Here is an 18,917-nt window from a genome sequence, read left to right on the forward strand (position 1 = left end):
CATTTTGTTTATTTCTAGAATTTGAAAATGGCACTTTGAAAAACGAATATCAAAATTATCTTTTTAAATATTAATCTTCAAAAAATAAATTCATTTACACAAAATTATTATACACGACAAACCATCAGAAAAAACGAGTCACCAAGGAGTGTTCTCTTTAAATAGCAAAAAAAAAGTATAAATTTAGTCTTCGTCTTCAAAAGCAAAAACTTGAAAAAGTTCATTGTGTAATAAGGAGTTGGAAGAGAAAGGAAATAGAATTAGATAATAAATAATATAAGTACCTTTGGTTTCAATGAGAAAAGTAATGATTGATTCAATTGTTTGATATGTATCATATTAAAAACGTTTTTTTTTCACCAAAAGTCAGTACAAAAATGTGTTTGCATACACGATGTATGCTATAAAAAAAGATTCAGTATCATGAAGACGAGAGATATCAGGTTTTGTAATGGATGTCACTCCATTCCTTACTTGAGATAAATGTGAAGTACTATTATTGTTTCAATTCATTTCATTAATTATTTAATAATTTTTACTTGTGCACATTTAAAATTATTTGACTCAGTAAAAAGCCTTTAAAGGGCTAAACATTCATTTTTTTAAAATAGCTCATCTGAAAGAGTAATTGTTCTTCTTCATACTATTAATATCTCAAGTTGTCATCTCAAATAGAAAAGAAAGTTCAAGAGTTTCTTTGACACAAAGTATTGCGGAATGCTTAACAGCGATATTGAAATTGCACATGGTATACATGTACATCTTGTGCTTGAGTGAACCCGAACTTCAAACATTGTTGTATCCTTGTTTCTTCAAGGTCTTGCCGAGTTTCTTCTGCATTCAATCAAGTACAAAGGAGGATAATTTTTTCATCAATTTTGACAAGCATATAATTGTCTTAAAGCTTTTATAGGGAGTTGCGTTTTCAATTTCAGTAAAAGTATCAAATTCACGTTTGGCAAATTACTGTTGGTGTTGAGGTTGTTGGTCACATGTAATGAAATTTTAGAAAATAACTTATCAGGAATCCTTTGGACCCATGCTTTGGCAAATGTTTCATTGAAAGATGAACACTAAATCGCATACATTCGTAATTCCGAAGGTTCGTTATTCTGAAGGTTCATATTTCCGAAGGTTCGTTAGTCCGAAAATGAAATGAGCTTCATAATTCCGAAGGTTCGTTAGTCCGAAAACGAAGTGAGGTTCGTAATTCTGAAGGTTTGTTAATCCGAAAACGAAATGAGGTTCGTAATTCAACAAACCTTATTTCGTTTTTGGATTAACGAACCTTTGGAGCATCAAACCTTATTTCGTTTTTGGATTATCGAACCTTCGGATTAACACCACAAATGTTCGGATTAACGAACCCTTTTACGTTTTCAGATTAACGAACATTGAGGTATAGGCAATTTACGAGTTTCGGAATTACGAAGTGTAACCCGTTAAATTGCAGCAAAAATTATATGTACAACTATGAAGAATAAGATGGATAATTACATAGATTCTTAGAATACAACTTAATGGAAGTTGACATGAAGATTGCTTTGCAATAAACTTCACGACCTATTATACATGTACATGTACAGTTATCAACAGTGCAATCTAGGCCTGTAAATTTTAAAATACTAGTAGCATATTGACAAATAACAGGTGATGAATACATGTATTTCTGAAATTATTTTAAAATTCCATAACACTACAGTGATGAATTTTTGGCTACTTTCTCAAATAAAAGCAAAAGCAGCCCCCCCCTGATCTCGGTCGATGATTGCGCAATTGCGACAACAATTGGCAAGCAGATTACACATGATGTAATCTCTAAAATTCAATTATGAATAGTACCAAAAAAAACCACTTTTCAATTAATCAATTATGCTTTAAATATCAAGCCATTAAAATATAATTTGCCTGTAAATCATTAAATATAGCCCATAACTGCTAGATTTTTTTTAGAAACTCTTCGTACATCTGGGATTATTATCAAATGTATATGAAAAAATGGCAATATCTTTTGAGAGTGAAGACCTTATTCTTTTTTTTGCTTGAAAACCTTTTTTGGGGCTTGTCAAATTTTTCCTTGCAGAAAATGTGCCCCCCCCCTTTTGGAAAATCCTGGATCCGCCCCTGGGAACTATATGAGGAATGTGCTAAGATCGAGTTGACAAAACTCGAAATTGCTACATGTTACAATAAACTTCCCACTGCAAACATTAACACCCACTGTTTTATGCAGGGATCAATAAAATGGCGCTAAAGAATTAAAAAGGAAAATGGAAGATTTCCTTTTCTACGTGGATATTAAAAAATAACCATGTATCTATCAACAAACTCAAAATGAAACGACAGAATATGTTTTGACATGAGCCTATATGTCTAGAGTCTTGGCACCAGTATTTGATTGTCAAATTTGCATCACAATACGAACATTCATATTTGACAATTTCTAATCAAGAGGCTTTAAACTACATGTACACATAAGTAATAACATGTTTACAATCATTCCATGACACTTGTTCAAGCGACAATCGCTCTGGCATACATTTGACACACTGATGGAATGACCAACTCCAACCCCGGATTCAACATTGTACTATACCCGAAACCCATCAGAAAACCCTTTTGCAATACTTAAACCTACATCTTACATGAAATAAAGCCTGTTGCGACTGTTGCAAGAGCAAACGTCGTGTCAATGTATCCTAAAAGTCAAACATAACAGGCCATGAATCATAATAGTTCCATGGCAGTTGCTCTGATGGGAAACCTGCATGTTATGCCAAACACAAAGCCTAACCTCAAAAAATTAAAAAACCCTCATCCTTACTTTAATCTGAACCAAAAAGCGAGGTGTGGTGGTTCTGACTCTCGCCTTGTAAACAGAGGGTCATGTGTTCGAATCCCACTGCGGTCTGGCGTCCTTTGGCAAGGCGTTAATCCACACTTTGTTACTCTCGACCCAGGTGCTGAATGGGTACCCGGTAGGATGTGGAAGCCATTGTAGCTTGTCCAGTACTGTGTGCACCTCACCGGCGACTGACTGGAATACTCCCTAAGGAGTGGAGGATGTGCAAACACTGTGTGCGGGAATGAGTGATTGAATCCGATGACCGGGGTAATAATATATCTGGAAAGCGCGTAGACACGTTGTTCCGATGTATTTAGCGCTATATAAAAGTGGATAATTTTTTTTATCGATAAAAACATTTGGATCCTAATCATAACCCTATGCCCTCTGAGATATTAAGACTAGAGCAAATGTCGCCTGAGCACATGTCGTGTCACCATCTTGAATACACATTCAGCTATTTGGTCTTCTTGTCTGTTGATGGCATGATCATTCTTTCCAGGTTTCCAAATGGGAACTCGATTGCTACTGCCATCAAGATAGCAGCCATGTAGCCAAGGGCTATGAAGGCAGCAACCTCGAATGCCTGCAAGAAAATGAACAAAATAATACAGAAAACTTCCAATCGGGTGGGGATGGTAACCTATACAGTGCGACCCAGAAAAAGAAAACCAGGCCCCCGTCTTACAAAGAGTTGCGAATGATCCGATCAATCACAACTATGGACAGCCAGCAACGTCAATGTCTATTATGCATGTTTGTTCAAAATATTTTTGAACTAGGATGTATATTCGTGGATTCATTGTTTTCTTGAAAATTCACTGTGCTTCTCTTTGTTTACAAAGGACATTGTGCAAATTTCTAGTAAAGAAATTATGACATTGATGGATTTCCACAGTTACAATTGATTGGATCGATCGTAACTATATTTAAGACGAGCCCCAGGATTCCCATGTCTTTTTTTCCTCAAAGGCTAATGAATAATATTTCATTTACATTATCATATAATTCAATTATCCCTCTTTACTTTGATACCTGACATGTGACGAACACTTCACGCATTTGTGAGCAAGACTAGTTTGAGATTTTAATGCCAAATCCAGATTGCGCAGAAAAATTGGACAAGATTGCTTTGTGATACGACGACCATGCTTACTCCAAGATCGGCTCAGTATTTCTTGTGTATTTGATGTTAATTTTATCTCACTGATCCCTGAAATGAGAGTGGATTCAGAGTCACATGTGAGTTTCTGCGAAAATCCTTTCTGATGTCTCAATATTTCTTTGTCATCTGCCATACGTGAACAATTTGCTAAGCTGTTGGTTTCAAATTAGTGATGAGATTCCACTCTTGCTATGAGTATCAAATTAATAGTGAAAACATTTATTAATTGTGAAATCTATCCCTGAAAACGGGTTTCCTTTTTTGTGGGACACACTATGGCAAGCTTTCGTCCACTCCTGTGAACTTTCACAAGCCAAGTACCATCTTGAGCCAAGTGCCATTACTTGGTTTGAGAAAGTCAGTAGGAGGAGACTAAAGCTTGCCATAAATAATTGTTCAGGTTGGTAAAAGTTTAAAATTATGCAATAAAATAAGTAGTAATAATACTAAAATAGTAATTATTTCCCAAACTCATTACTCTGTCACCTATCACACAAGAGATGCAACAAAACCTCAAAGTCTACAAAATTATGTTTAAAAAATATCTTCAAATTATCTTTACTAATGCATCGTTCAGTTTATGCTCTCTCCCATATATATTCTGCACAGTTCTATCTCAACATATTACCCATTCCACACCTGAGTGCAGAGTGACAAAGTGTAGATTGACGCCTTCCCAAAGAATGCTAGACAGCGGTGAAATTCGAACATGTAACCCAGGTGTTTACAAGGTGTTTACAAGGTTTACAATGTCAAAGAGAAATGCCAGAAGTTGCAGTAAACACTGATTTCATGACAAAGTCTGTACAGGCTTAATTGTCAGAATATCATCCAGGATCTAGATCTGGTACAGTTACATAAACTGAACTTTGTGAAATCTTGAAATATACGCTGAAAAACGTTCACACTAAAGAGCACCAACACAGATAGGCACACGTGGGACAGTGTATTATTATTGCTTGAATAAAGAACCGACGGAAGTGACCGAATCCGCGCTTATTTCTCAGCAATTACACAATTTCTTCCAGAATCCTTTGGCACATATGTTTTATTCATACAGACAGACAATTGGGTGGTCATTACATTAGATTCTGTAAAGAGTCATTTTGAGATCATTACCAAAACTGGAATTTATCTTTAATAAGGTGAGCGTCGGAACCACTACACCAAGATGCTTCCCCCATGAGTATTACTACATTATCACTACTGTGATAAAAAAAAAAAATAACCATGCAAATAATTCTTATAACAACTTGTCCCCCCCTGTCTGAGCCTGAGTCAGCGTGAGCAAAGAGCTCAATGGGTGTAGTAGCTAAATAGAGCCTTACCAGGGTATAGATGGAGTAGAAGTAGGTGTTGGTCAAGTTGTAGCCGTAGATTATGATGACTATAGGATGAAGAAGATAGGCCGAATATGTCAGGCGACTCATCGGTATCCACAACTCCCAACTCAGAAAGTCGTTGATCCAACCTGGATATCAGAATAGTAACAGTGTAAATATAAATGTAATAATATTACATAGAAACAACATAGATTTATGAGGTGCTGGGTGCAATACAATGTGGCTGGGATCCGAACTCACGTCCCCCTGATTAAAAGGCGACATGTGTAACGACTAGACCACGACACCCCCACATGTAGTCACAGTCGTGTTTTTCTCATCGGGTTGGCAGTTCCCGGGGACATTTAGGTACCCGCCCAGGTGTGATATTCTGGGAAAAACGTGTTGATTGTTGCGAAGTTCTAAGGACGTACAGGGAGGTACAAAAAATGCGAGAATATGCTTGAGGAACACCAAGGCAATACCTGAAATATTCAAGAGGCATAATTAAGTATTGCCCTGTATTTTCAACTATTTCCCATATTTCCTCAACAAAAATTATCGAGGTGGTATTTACCAACCAGTACTTCCCACTCCGGCCAATCATATCAATTACACCATATGTCCATTTATATTTTTCATATACATTTCTTTTGGGGGGGATATATTCATAAATAAATATTTACACTTACCTTCTTGTCTTAGTTTGTTTAATGCTTTATCATATATACTTATATGTCTTTTGCACATTATCGGTTGTTCCCCATTCTTTTCCCTTTTTTCCCCACTCTTATGCACAAGTTTATTATGCCTTTCTTTGTAACCTGTTTGACCCACCTCTCACTAATTCTCTTGTTATTCATCTCTTCCTCATACCCTCTATCACTGTTTTGTTCCAGATCCTGTTTGATGTTGCCTGCCTCATTATCTTAATCCGTCTTGGCTTGAGGTCTTTCTTTGGCCTTTCTTACACTAACTTCCCTTTGTGTCTGCCAACTTTTCTTTCATCCCCTTCACTAACTTGATTGGTCTTCTCTACTCATTATTGCCCCTTTTGTCTCCTTGTTTCTAGTGTTGCTGTAGCTTGTCTGTGGTCTATATTATGGTTGTTCCACTTTATATGTTTGTCAGGATCGAAAGCGTAGGTCCCTTTTGACTTTCCAATTTTAACTGAAGCAAATCAATTTGCATTTGTTGATGCAAGTAGCACACCATCAATCAGTTGCAAATGCAGGACTTTCAATTCATTTGGGGACCCAAAATTGACCTGCGATCGATTGCAAGTTCAAAAGTCACACTCGAATCTATGTGACACCCCCCTCCTCCCCTGAATGGCTCAGAACTCACCTCCGTATCCATAGTGACAGGCAAACACAACCCAGGAGAGGCTGATGGCCCAAGCAAACCGACATAGCGCCATGTAGACGGCGTTCTCCGTCGTACTAAGGGGACGATTGTTGTAACCTCCGTACAACCCGTATACCACCGCCATTCCTACGGCTGTAGCAACACCCCATCCTATCACCACAACAGACTGTTTTTTGAAAGAGAAACATAAAACAGTGATATAATTCAATCTTCTAGTGGGTGCTTCATAGCTGTCTGTAAGTTAAAAGAGACTTTAAGAACGACTGGTAAACCTTTATTATGCTCTCAATAATCACCAATGAACACTTAAAGGAAACCAAAACCCAAGAGAAGCAATCTTATTGGAAAGAGCTAGAGGAACAATTTAAAAAAAAGTTTCATCAAAATCGGTTATGAAATAAGCAAGTTATGGACGATTAAATAGTCTTGTTGTACTTACTATGTAGATCCTCAAATTGGCAAACGTGCTTCAAAATGGCTGATTTTGTGGACAACTCTCCACTTGTTTTGTACACACATTTTCAGATTTTCCCCTTTATTTTACACATTTCACATTATCTCCTCCTGACCTTGACATATATGGTGTGGAGGCAAGATGCAATTTGAAAGATAATGAGGAAAATCTGAAAATTTGTGTACAAAACAAATGTAGAGTTGTCCACAAAATCTGCCACTTTGAAGCACGAATGCCAATTTGAGGATGCCTATAGAAAGTAAAACAAGAGTTTCAAACTCCCATAACTTGCTTATTTCATAAATTATTTAAAAAATTGTTCCTCTCATTTTACTCTTTCCAATAAGATTACGTCTCTTCTTGGGTTTTGGTTTCCTTTAAAGGTCAAGTCCATCCTAGGAAAATGTTGATTTGAATCAATAGAGAAAAATAAGACAAGCACAATACTGAAAAATTCATCAAAAACGGATGTAAAATAAGAAAGTTATGACATTTCAAAGTTTCGCTTATTTTCAACAAAATAGTTATATGAACGAGCCAGTTACATCCAAATGAGAGAGTCAATGTCACTCACTCACTAATTCTTTTGTTTTTTATTGTTTGAATTATACAATATTTCAGTTTTTACGACTTTGATGATAAGGACCTCCTTGCCTGAAGCACAAAATGTTAAAATAATGGAATTCCACGTGTTCAGGGAGGAATGAAACTTCATTTCATATGACAATGATGAGAAAATTAAAATATTTCATATAATAACTTACAAAAGAAATAGTGAGTGAGTGATGTCATCAACTCTCTCATTTGGACGTAACTGGCTCGTTCATATATTTTGTTGAAAACAAGCGAAAATTAAAATGCCATAAATTTCTTATTTTACATCCGATTTTGATGAAATTTTCAGTGTTATGCTTGTTGAATTTTTCTCTTTTTATTCAAATCAAGTTTCTGTTGGGGTGGACTTGTCATTTAATGGTCAATATCTTTTCTTGTAATTATTGCATTTATTTATTTCATCTGTAAAGCGCACAGATATCATATGCGCTATATTATTTTTTATTACTTTCATTAAAGTAGGCACTTAATACTGGACTAAATTATTAGTGTATGCCATAACATAGGGGTATCTGAACTTAAAGTCTGCCTAGTCCATGTTTTTGTATGTTACAATTGAAACCACTTTAGGGGCCAATCAGTTCCACGCATTCCTTTGAAATACCAGTTTCTATAGTTTTTCCCTTGTTATATACTACGGGTTGCATTAAGGTGGTCCCTCGATGTGCAGTTCACCCTGACAAAAAGTTTTCAAAAAATAGCTCGAAAGATATAGAAAAGCATTCAATTAGACTGACTGATAGCAAACTTGTTATAAAAATTGTGCATTTGTTATTATTACAAGTCTTTACGAAACGAGCCCACGTTTGTTCATGTAAAGGGCTATTTATGCCATGGTCACATTTGTTCTACGGCGGCCGTACGGCGAGTCGAAAACAGCCGTTTCAACATTTTTTGTCCAACTACATATAGGTGGTTTGAATCAAAATTGATAAAACGGCTCTTTTGGACTCGCCGTACGGCCGCCGTAGAACAAATGTGACCATGGTATTACATGTACTTCTTTCACAAATCGATGTGAATGATGACATCACAAAGTGAGAAATGAATTGATCTTACCGGATGCAGTTTGACATTGTCTTTCTTGATTTTATGTAGAAGGTATCCCATTGCCATGCCAACCATATAAGGTGCGATGCGGCAGTAAGGTTTAGCGTAGATCACCTCTGTGAAGGATTGGCTTTGATCCGTTGGTGGATTTGGATTTGATGCATCACTGTGAAGAGAAGAGGACACCGAAAGTAAAAGTTACACATGTATAAAAGCCACACAAGAGAGATGACAAATGCAGCCTTTATGCGCAGGTGGCCCTTATGCATTAGTTCTTGTAATAAAGTGATCCTGGATAAAAAAAAATGATATACTATCGACTGGCCTTAATAACAAAAGTACCATAGCGCGTACAATGTTTGAATAATAATTTGACATTTGCAATAGTTACCACAATATTCAAGATAAAAAGGGAAATTAATTATTTAGGAAAAAGGTATGTCTTATGAAAGGGAAGATTTGAAGCCAAGAACACTGGAAGTATTTCTTATTGAAAGAGGGATAGCATTCCACGTCTTGGCAGCTGCTACAGCAAAACGCATTGAGGGGAACATCAAATATATTGCCCACAAACGAATCATATTGGCGCGATTCTTTAGATGCGGGCAATATGGTTCTTTTAAGGGTAATATATATTTGATGTTTCCTGAAAGAAGAGACAGTCAATATTTTTATTATCCAAATCAGACATCGAGAGCAGAATCATGAAAATGGGAGATATTTCTTTCAAGAATATGGTTCTACTTGTTATGTTTATATCAGGGGCCAGGCTCTGCACTTTCATACCATTATAACATATTTTCTTGGGGTTCGAAGCCTTTGGCTTCTTGGCTACCGCCTTCTTGGTCGCCTTCTTGGGTGTCGATTTCTTGGCAGGGACTTTCTTCTTCGGCATCTTTTTCTCTCTTTCTTCTCAGTAGTCTTCTTTACTGGCTTCTTCACTTTCTTGGGTGCTGCCTTTGCCTTCTTAGCGGCGGTTGCCTTCTGCTTCTTCTCCTTCTGGGCTGCAGCTTTCGCCTTGGCCTTCTCCTTCTTAGCCCTCTCCTTTTCCTTCTTGGGCTTCTCCGCTGCCTGTGCCTTGGCTGCTTGCACATTCAACTTGAATGACCCCGAAGCACCTTTCCCCTTTAATCAATATAAGATCGCGTCCCTGGGGACACATTTCCAGCACCCGATCCAGTGTTATCTTTATCATGAGAACAGACGTATATTGTTGTTCTTTTGAGAATACAGGCCTTTCAGTCTCTGTCTACTAAAATATGTGAATGTTAAATATCTCATATTCACTTTGGGTTTCAATTTTGGTAAGAACGAACCACCATCAACAAATAATTCACTTGTACGATATGCATGCATATTGACCACAGCTTCAAACAAGTTCCTGTAGTCATAGTACTTATATTCCATTAGGAGTGGGCTATAAATGGGTGATTTTTGGTTTTAATGTGGGAACAGTTTTTTGTGTTCCTTTTACCTTATCTCAACATGAAATGACAATATTTTTTGTCTCGGGTCCGAGAAAAAAGTGTGCCGGGCCACAATCCAAAATGGCCGCCAAAACCCCCCAAAATCACAGTTTTGGCCACAACTTCTTAATTTCGTGGTCTTTTTCTCTGGTTTTGGTGTCTATTCATATGTGTTTGGGGGTAGGCAATTTGTTTTTCCTATAATTAGTACTTTTAAACCATTATTTGTAGAGTTAAAAGGTAATTATACCTAAATTTTCAAATTTTTATAGCCTTTTTTCAGCCAAAAAGCAGGGTTTATCGTCCTGGTGTTTTTGGATTTTAGATAGTTCGAGGTCAACAATAGAAAGCACCTTCATAGACCTATGTCGCTTTTATTCCTCTTCTGTGGGTTTTACGGATATTTGTGAAATATATCTTATTAAATGAAAAAATGTTTATTATCTGTAGGGGCTATACAGTATACAATGTACTGTTACTGTACATACTACACTGCATATTTATCCATGCATTGACCACCATGACATATGACAAGGCCTGTATATAAACTATAGTGTCATACATTAGAAATAAGCTCCTAAGGTTTAAAATTAAATTGTGAATTGTAAATTTGATTGCTTGTCAGCTGATATACATGATGAAACCAGCAACGTTAATTGCACATAAAAATATCACATATATATCATATATGTACATCACATATCTAGCCATATCTTCTTCATTTGGAGGCTTTTTTTACCTGGTTGTGGTGTCTAAATGGCCTATGGTTATGGGGTCAGGTAACTACACTGTATCATGGTAATATTGATCAACAGCCAATCAGATCAGAACCAAGGATTCCAAGCAAGTTACCATTAAGTTAACATAATGGTAAATTTTTATGCAACGGGGCCCAGAATAGCTACAGTGTAAATGCCATGATGTGGGGTTAATTACCTTTCTCTGCCCCCTGAATTAGAATATTTGACAAAACATGTCCTCAGTTTCTGAGACAAAACATATCTTCAATTTCTGAGGCATCTTATTCTAAACCTAAGAGCTCATTTCTACAAATGTACTTGTATAACACTGTAGTTTATACAGGCCTTGTCATGGTGGCAAATGCATTTATGCAGTGCAGTATGTACATTACATTGTATACTGTATATTAAACCCCTATGGATAATTAACATTTGTTTTATTTAATAAGATATATTTCACAAATATCCGTAAAACTCATAGTAGAGGAATAAAAGCGACATAGCTCTATGAAGGTGCTTCCTATTGTTGACCTCGTAGCATCTAAAATCCAAGAATCCCAGGACGATAAAACCTGCTTTTGCCTGAAAAAAGGCTATAAAAATTGGGAAATTTAGGTATAATTACCTTTTAACTCTACAAATGGTTTAAAAGTACTAATTATAGAAAAAACAAATTGCCTACTCCCAAACACATATGAATAGACACCAAAACCAAAGAAAAAGACCACCAAATAAAGAAGTTGTTGCCAAAATTGTGATTTTTCGGGGTTTTGGAGGCCATTTTGGATTTTGGCCCGGCACACTTTTTTCTCGGACCCGAGAGAAAAAATATTGTAATTTCATCTTGAGATACATTACAAGGAATAAAAAAAAACTGTTCCCATATTGAAATTACAAAAAAAGTATTTTTGACCCATGTATAGCCCACACCTAATTCCATTGCACTTACAGAAAAAGAACAGAGAAATTGTGTTTTGCCATAAGTAGACCTGTAGTAACTGAGCTGACGACACAGATTCCAAAAAGACTAAGCAGTCCAAGTAATGGTCGCCTGAAAGAAAAAAATAAAGGTCTACTGTACATGTATATACCTTAAAGCAGATACAAACCATTAGCGCAATCTCGAGTCCTCAACTACTCATACCTGGCCAGTTTCCTGACCCATAATGCTAGTGAAGTCTAGTAATATAGATCCACTTGAATGATAACACGCTAATTAACTACTCAATACATTTCTACCACAATAATTATGTTACCAAGTAGCAAAACAATTTAATGTCAATTTATTCTCTGCAGTATTAGTAGATATCTGAAAATGTATTTTAAGGACTATGTATTTATAACACACAGACAGTGAGAGACCATACACAGTTCATTCCCCCTTTAAAAAAAAAAATATAAATATATATATATACATATATATATATATATATATATATATACATATATATACAGTGCGTCCCAGAAAAAACGAAACCGAGATTTAGCGATCATTTATCATTACGAATCATAAATAAAATAGACAAATGACCTACCAATGTAAAGCTTAGAATCTCCTCTTTCATCTGATATTACTTAGATCATTTTTCATTCATGCATGAGTGAGCAAAAACAATTTGAAGGAAGGTTATCAAAAACTCATTTGGCGGGGGGTATCTGGGTTTCAAAAAGAAAACCACATTTTTGAAAAGTTCAATATATCCTCTTTAATTTGATACCTAAATTACAGAAAATGGTCAAGAAATAACAAAGTTCTGGTCATTTGAAATAAGGCTTGAATTTCAACAATTTCATAAAATGAAGAGGTTCTCCAGGCTGGCTTTCAAACTCACTCGACACTCCGTTTTGTTGACGATCAGCCATGCATTAAATCTTTTGTTCACCATGCGAAAGCTTCTGTAGGAAACCGGTGAAAACTCGTTCATCTCATGAAATTATGGAAATACAAGCCTTATTTCAAATGAACAGAACTTTTTTATTTCTTGACCATTTTCTGTAATTGAGGTACCAAATTAAAGAGCAGATATTGAATTTTTCAAAAATGTGGTTTTCTCTTTGAAACCCAGATACCCGCCAAATGAGTTTTTGGTATCCTTTCTTCAAATTGTTTTTGCTCACTCATGCGTGAATAAGAAATAACCTAAGTAATATCAGCTGAAAGAGGAGATTCTAAGCTTTAAATTGGTAGGTCATTTGTCTATTTTCCTTATGATTAAGTTATGATAAATGATCGCTAAATCTCAGTTTCGTTTTTTCTGGGACGCACTGTATATACACAATTTGCACCTACTCCAGTACAAATATACACAGCAGATAACAGTACTGTTATGTACAAAGAATGAATGATGTTTAGAGTCCATCTTATCAAACAGAGAATGTGATATAAAACCCATCTGTATTTAGTCATCATACCCAACATGAATTTGTTGTAAGGAGTACTAGGATTCTTGAAAGAGAGAGGGAGAATGGAAGGAATGAGGGAAATAATGAGAAAGTTTTAAAGATGTATAGAAAATGAACTAGAAATAGGCATATCAGTAGGATTAGAAGTGGTAATGGCAGTAGTAGTGGTAATACTACTAGTAGTGGTAGAAGTAGGAGTACTAGTTTTATCATCATTACTACTACTACTATTATTACTATCAGTAGTAGTAGTAGTAGTAGCAGCAGCAGCAGCAGTAGTAGTAATCGTAGTTATAGTGGTAGCAGTAGAAGTAGTATTAGTCGTCGCAGTAGTAGTAATAGAAGTATTTATTGTTCGTAGTAGTAGAAGTAGTAGTGGTAGTAGTAGATGTAATAGTAGTAGTAGTAATAGTAGTAGAAGTAGTAGGAGAAGTAGAAGTAGTATTACTAGTAGTAGTAGTAGTAGTAGGAGTAGGAGGAGTAGTAGTAGTAGTAGTAGTAGCAGCAGCAGCAGTAGTAGTAATCGTAGTTATAGTGGTAGCAGTAGAAGTAGTATTAGTCGTCGCAGTAGTGTATAATAGAAGCATTTATTGTTGGTAGTAGTAGAAGTAGTAGTGGTAGTAGTAGATGTAATAATAGTAGTAGTAGTAGTAATAGTAGTATAAGTATTAGTAGTAGAAGTAGAAGTAGTCTTACTAGTAGTAGGAGTAGTAGTAGTAGTAGTAGTAGAAGTAATAGTAGCAGCAGCAGTAGTAGTAGTAGTAGTAGTAGTAGTAGTAGTAGTAGTAGAAGTATTAATAGTGGAAGTAGAAGTAGTAGTAGTGGTAGTAGTATAAGTAGTAGTATAAGTAGTAGTGGTAGTAGTAGTAGTAGTAGTATAAGTAGTAGTGGTAGTAGTAGAAGTAGTAGTAGTAGCAGAAAAGTGGTACTTGTATACCTACATGTAACAATAAGCCTTACTACGAAGTGTATTATAATACATGTAACTCTCACCTGTGTAGTATGATTAGTAGAATAGGACTGATGATAAAGAACTGCATATCATTAGCTAGATACCATACCCAAGCAATACACTGAGAGTGAAGAGAAAACCAAAAGAAATATGTGTAGAGGCCCAGTCGTATTGCTCTGTGCAAGCCTTGCGGTTGAGTTGTGGGCAATTCATTAGAGTAGAGTAGTTACATATGGCAATAAGCACCCCCATATCCTGGGGGCCAATTTCATAAAGCTTGCTATAATAACAAATATGTTATAACAGTTTAAAGGTATTGAAATCCTTCAATTTAATTGGCTGATAGTATACTTGTAATTAGAAATGTGCACGTACATGTATTATCATTAGAAGTCTTCATGAATGAGAACAAGAAGTTAATTCAAAATGAAGAAAAAAAAGAAAGGCTTCCCTCCTGTACATGGTATATATTTGTTTCATATGAAGCAAGGGACAGGATAAAAGAAACAGAATTAATAATAACAATAACATTGCTCATATAGTGCATAAAGTGGTAATATCATCACGTCTCTGTGAACCTTTAAAGAAGAAAAGAAGGACTTAACCTGTTTACTGAGGAGCACAAAATCAATGATAGGTACATGTGTATATGATGCAGTATTTGGTACCCTGGGGTACCAAATAATAATCCGCCATTTTGTTGAATTATTTATTTTATTTTTTGCGCTGTACCCTAGCTGGGTTACCAAAAATGTGTACAAGTATATTTTAATGTTTTGTACAGATTTTTTTTTTTCTTTTTAGTGATCTGTAACAATTAATGCATGCAAATGATAACTTTATTCTATTTGTTTACTATTATTGGCATAAGATTGTATCAAAGAAAGGAAATAGGCGCTGTGATCATTGTCCCCATCATTGTCATGATTGTCGCACCGATCGTACGACTGTGATCACCATGACAACAATGTAACTGTACACTATTACAACATGAGATGGCGCTGCACAACGCCGTACCCCGGGGTACTACGGTACCCCGGGGTACTACGGTACCCCGGTGTACGGCGTGGTGCATCATATGCCTTTTCACATCTTATCTTACAAAACGGAATTTCTTCAAAATGGACTTAAATGATTCTACAGTATTAGCTTGCTTGACAGTATCAGGTAAGTTGAAAGAATGATCACGTAAGAACCAAGTGTTAAAGAGAAATGCCAGTAGTTGCAGTAAACACTGATTTCATGAGAAAGTCGGTAAAACCAGGCTTAATCATCAGTATATCATCGAGGATCTAGATCTGGTACAATTACATAAACTGAACTTTGTGAAAGCTTGAAACCTACGCTGAAAAATGATCACACTGAAGATCACCAACACAGATAGGCAGACGTGGGACAGTGTATTGATATTGCTGGAATAAAGACCCGACGGAAGTGACAGAATCCTCACTTATTTTGCTTATTTCTCAGCAATTACACAATTTCTTCCAGAATCCTTTGGCACATATTTTTTATTCATACAAACAGACAATTGGGTGGTCATTATATTAGATTCTGTAAAAAGTCATTTTGAGATAGTTACCAAAACTGGAATTTATCTTTAAATTTTGGAATTACCAGGAGAGATTTGTCGTTTAATATTACTTTTCTTAGGGGTACATATTGTTCAATGAGTAAGATATAATGAGAAGTAATATAGGATATATCACAAAAATTGATTATGCTTACATCATTATGGTAAAAGTTATTGATGTACAGTAGGTTGACCCACCAGTCCCGAGAACAGAACGGGTCCGAGACGTTGGACTGCCAGATCGGTCCTGATCCCAGATAGGGTTTTAGGAAGAGCCAGATCAAAGTGGTCATACCCAAAGCAGGAGTTAACCTGTTTGGTGAGAGAGAGAGAACAGAAGTAAAACATGCTAGTTGCATGTAGGTCTCCAACCATTGATGCATTCAATTAGTTTACCAACAATCGGCATCCATGAACTAACTAATAGAACGCCGTCTTCGTCCTGGCTTCGGCTCATCTGGTACTGGGGTCACTTGTCATGTACCCATCACACACCTAAAGGAATACAGAGACCGCGCCTTTTAACAATCTATTGCCCCACGCCTCTGGACATCCCTCCCTTCTTCACTCTATGAAATTGACAACATTGAACTCTTCAAATCGTCCGTCAAAACTCACTTATTTCTGCAGATGTGAAATAATTAGCTTAATTGGATGATGAGCCTGCACGATGAATGTTTTGAACAGAAAAATGGTGCCATATGAATGCTGTTGATCATCATCATCATCCATGAACTAATTTTTACACTCATTGGAATGTTTGCCAGAAGTTGATTTCTGATTTGAGACATTTGATTATCAAAAGAACATGGCTATAGGAACACATTAAAACATTTTGAGCGGCAGTGGAGGCGTCAAATTTGTCGAGGGTCAATTTGACTCCCACCCCTTGAGTTGAATACGGATTAAAAGGAACGATATAACATTCCATGATTTTTGCTCTAGATCTTCAATTTCAATCATAATAAAAATGCTGGCTGGCTCTTCTTTTAGAAAACATCAAATACATGCCCTTTAAAAAAGAACCTTATCACCTTTGCTTCAGACTCGTGCCAGTATGATTCTCTTTTGGGCAATATATTTCATGTCACCCTCAAGGCTAGTTTATAATGAATTTAAATAAAACACAAATCCTTACCTCCAGTACCGGTGGAAATAAAACCAAAACCAAGGTAGCTTTCCGCCGCTCTTTGCCATCCTGCCCAAAGACATGTAGGCAACCAGCAGGCCGCTAAAATTAAAGTATCACAATTATAAACTTTTGTAACAAAGATATTAAAACCCATTTTCAATGTTTTTTTAAACCTGTTTGAAACTTACAAGGACCCCCAGTTATACAATAATTACAGATGAAAAGGGAGTCTTAACCACTAGACCACGATGCCCCCACTCTTCTATCATATCTTTCACGTAAAAATCCTTTCGCAACAATAACCTAATCATAAAGGCACTCTCTTACCTTTTCATGAGTATGGCTTTATTAACTAGGAAGTGCCGTGGCCGAGTGGTCTAAGGTGCCTTGCTATACATGGAAAGTCCGGGGTTCGATCCCCGGCCGCGGCACCTATGCCCGTGAGCAAGGCAATTAATCTGCAATGCTCTTTTATCCTCAATTTTAAATAAATGGAAATGCTTTATTTGGAACTAGGTGTGCACTTGTTATTAAGAAATGTAATCTGGTCCATAGACATTTGGCCTACTGAAGCATTTCAGGTCTCCAAATAGGTGATCTTCACACATACAGGTTTTACTGCATGATAATGAAAATAACACATATTCATTCAATCAATTATCGGTTACTTGAACTGGATGGTCACTGTACAAAGCCTATGGAAATTTACAGAGTTGAGTATTCAAGAGTTTATAATGAAATTCAATCCAAAATTACCTGAGAAAGAAGAAAGAATCGACCGAGAAATAAGCATTAACCACTGCTTGAATCCCAAACCTGCTGGTGTACTGGAAGGCATACAATGGATTCCCTGTAAGAATGAAAATAATGGAAACAAATTTATATGACACGTGGAGCGTTGTGGCCCAGTGGATTAGTCTTCGGACTTTGAAACAGAGGGTCGTGGGTTTGAATCCCAGCCATGGCGTAATTTCCTTCAGCAAGAAATTTATCCACACTGTGCTGCACTCAACCCAGGTGAGATGAATGGGTACCCGGTAGGAAGAAATTCCTTGAATGCTTTGAGCGCCTAGGCAGCCCAGGTAAAGCCGGGGTAATAATAATAGCAGGGCCCGCTGGGAGAACAGTTTTCGGAACTGAAGCGGCTTCCCTGGGTAAATATACCTACATGTATATTATTATTATGATTAATATGACACCTAGATAGATCATTGTGATTTGATTGTTTGTTTGATATCGTTCATTCAACCCATTGTGCAATGATGTCATCAACCGTGCAATTTTGGATCCAGACGATTTTGTCCATTGCACTCGCGCACCGAGACTGCAGCTCATGCACCAGCAGTGCGCATGTTGTAATGACGTAACAATCCAACAGACCAAACTCGCACTGCATGAGCATGTTTTGCATCAAAATTCATGAATTTCATCTGAAAAAAAAGACACATTTTTTTAGGTGTCATATAACCTAAATTATGAATGTTTTTCATTTGTGCAATGTACAGAATACTTCATTTGGTGAAAGATGAAATAATGATCCATTTAACTCAGCTATGCCTCGTTGAATGGATCATTTCATCTTTCACCTTATGAAGTATTCTGTCCATTACACTCATAAACATTAAATATTTGTATAATGATAAAGAAATGGGGTATATGTACTACTCCATCCAGGGGCGGATCCAGAATTTTCCAAAGGGGGGGGGGCACATTTTCCATCCGAGGAAAAATTTGACAATTGTAACGGCATATTTGCATTACACATTTTAATTGTTCAAGGGGGCACAGGCCAGCTTTGCCCCCACACATCATACTGTACAACTTCATCTAAT

General features: G+C 36.5%; 1 protein-coding gene across 2 annotated transcripts in view; it reads right to left on the minus strand.

Annotated features, from left to right (window-relative positions):
* Nucleotides 1-3,049: 3,049 nt before the first annotated feature.
* The window catches only part of LOC121414196 (nose resistant to fluoxetine protein 6-like), a 28,505-nt gene continuing 12,637 nt past the window's right edge, over nt 3,050-18,917 (minus strand). For both annotated transcript variants that reach the window (XM_041607276.1, XM_041607277.1), the window contains exons 8-16: nt 17,842-17,935; nt 17,092-17,184; nt 16,109-16,265; nt 14,422-14,501; nt 11,975-12,076; nt 8,829-8,985; nt 6,680-6,866; nt 5,339-5,481; nt 3,050-3,431 (exon numbers count right to left, since the gene is read on the minus strand). In XM_041607276.1, coding sequence (XP_041463210.1) covers nt 3,303-3,431; nt 5,339-5,481; nt 6,680-6,866; nt 8,829-8,985; nt 11,975-12,076; nt 14,422-14,501; nt 16,109-16,265; nt 17,092-17,184; nt 17,842-17,935 — 1,142 coding nt within the window. In that variant the 3' untranslated portion in view covers nt 3,050-3,302. The remainder of the gene's footprint in view (nt 3,432-5,338; nt 5,482-6,679; nt 6,867-8,828; nt 8,986-11,974; nt 12,077-14,421; nt 14,502-16,108; nt 16,266-17,091; nt 17,185-17,841; nt 17,936-18,917) is intronic.

The sequence above is a fragment of the Lytechinus variegatus genome, chromosome 4 (genome assembly GCF_018143015.1).
Source record: "Lytechinus variegatus isolate NC3 chromosome 4, Lvar_3.0, whole genome shotgun sequence".
Taxonomy (NCBI): domain Eukaryota; kingdom Metazoa; phylum Echinodermata; class Echinoidea; order Temnopleuroida; family Toxopneustidae; genus Lytechinus; species Lytechinus variegatus.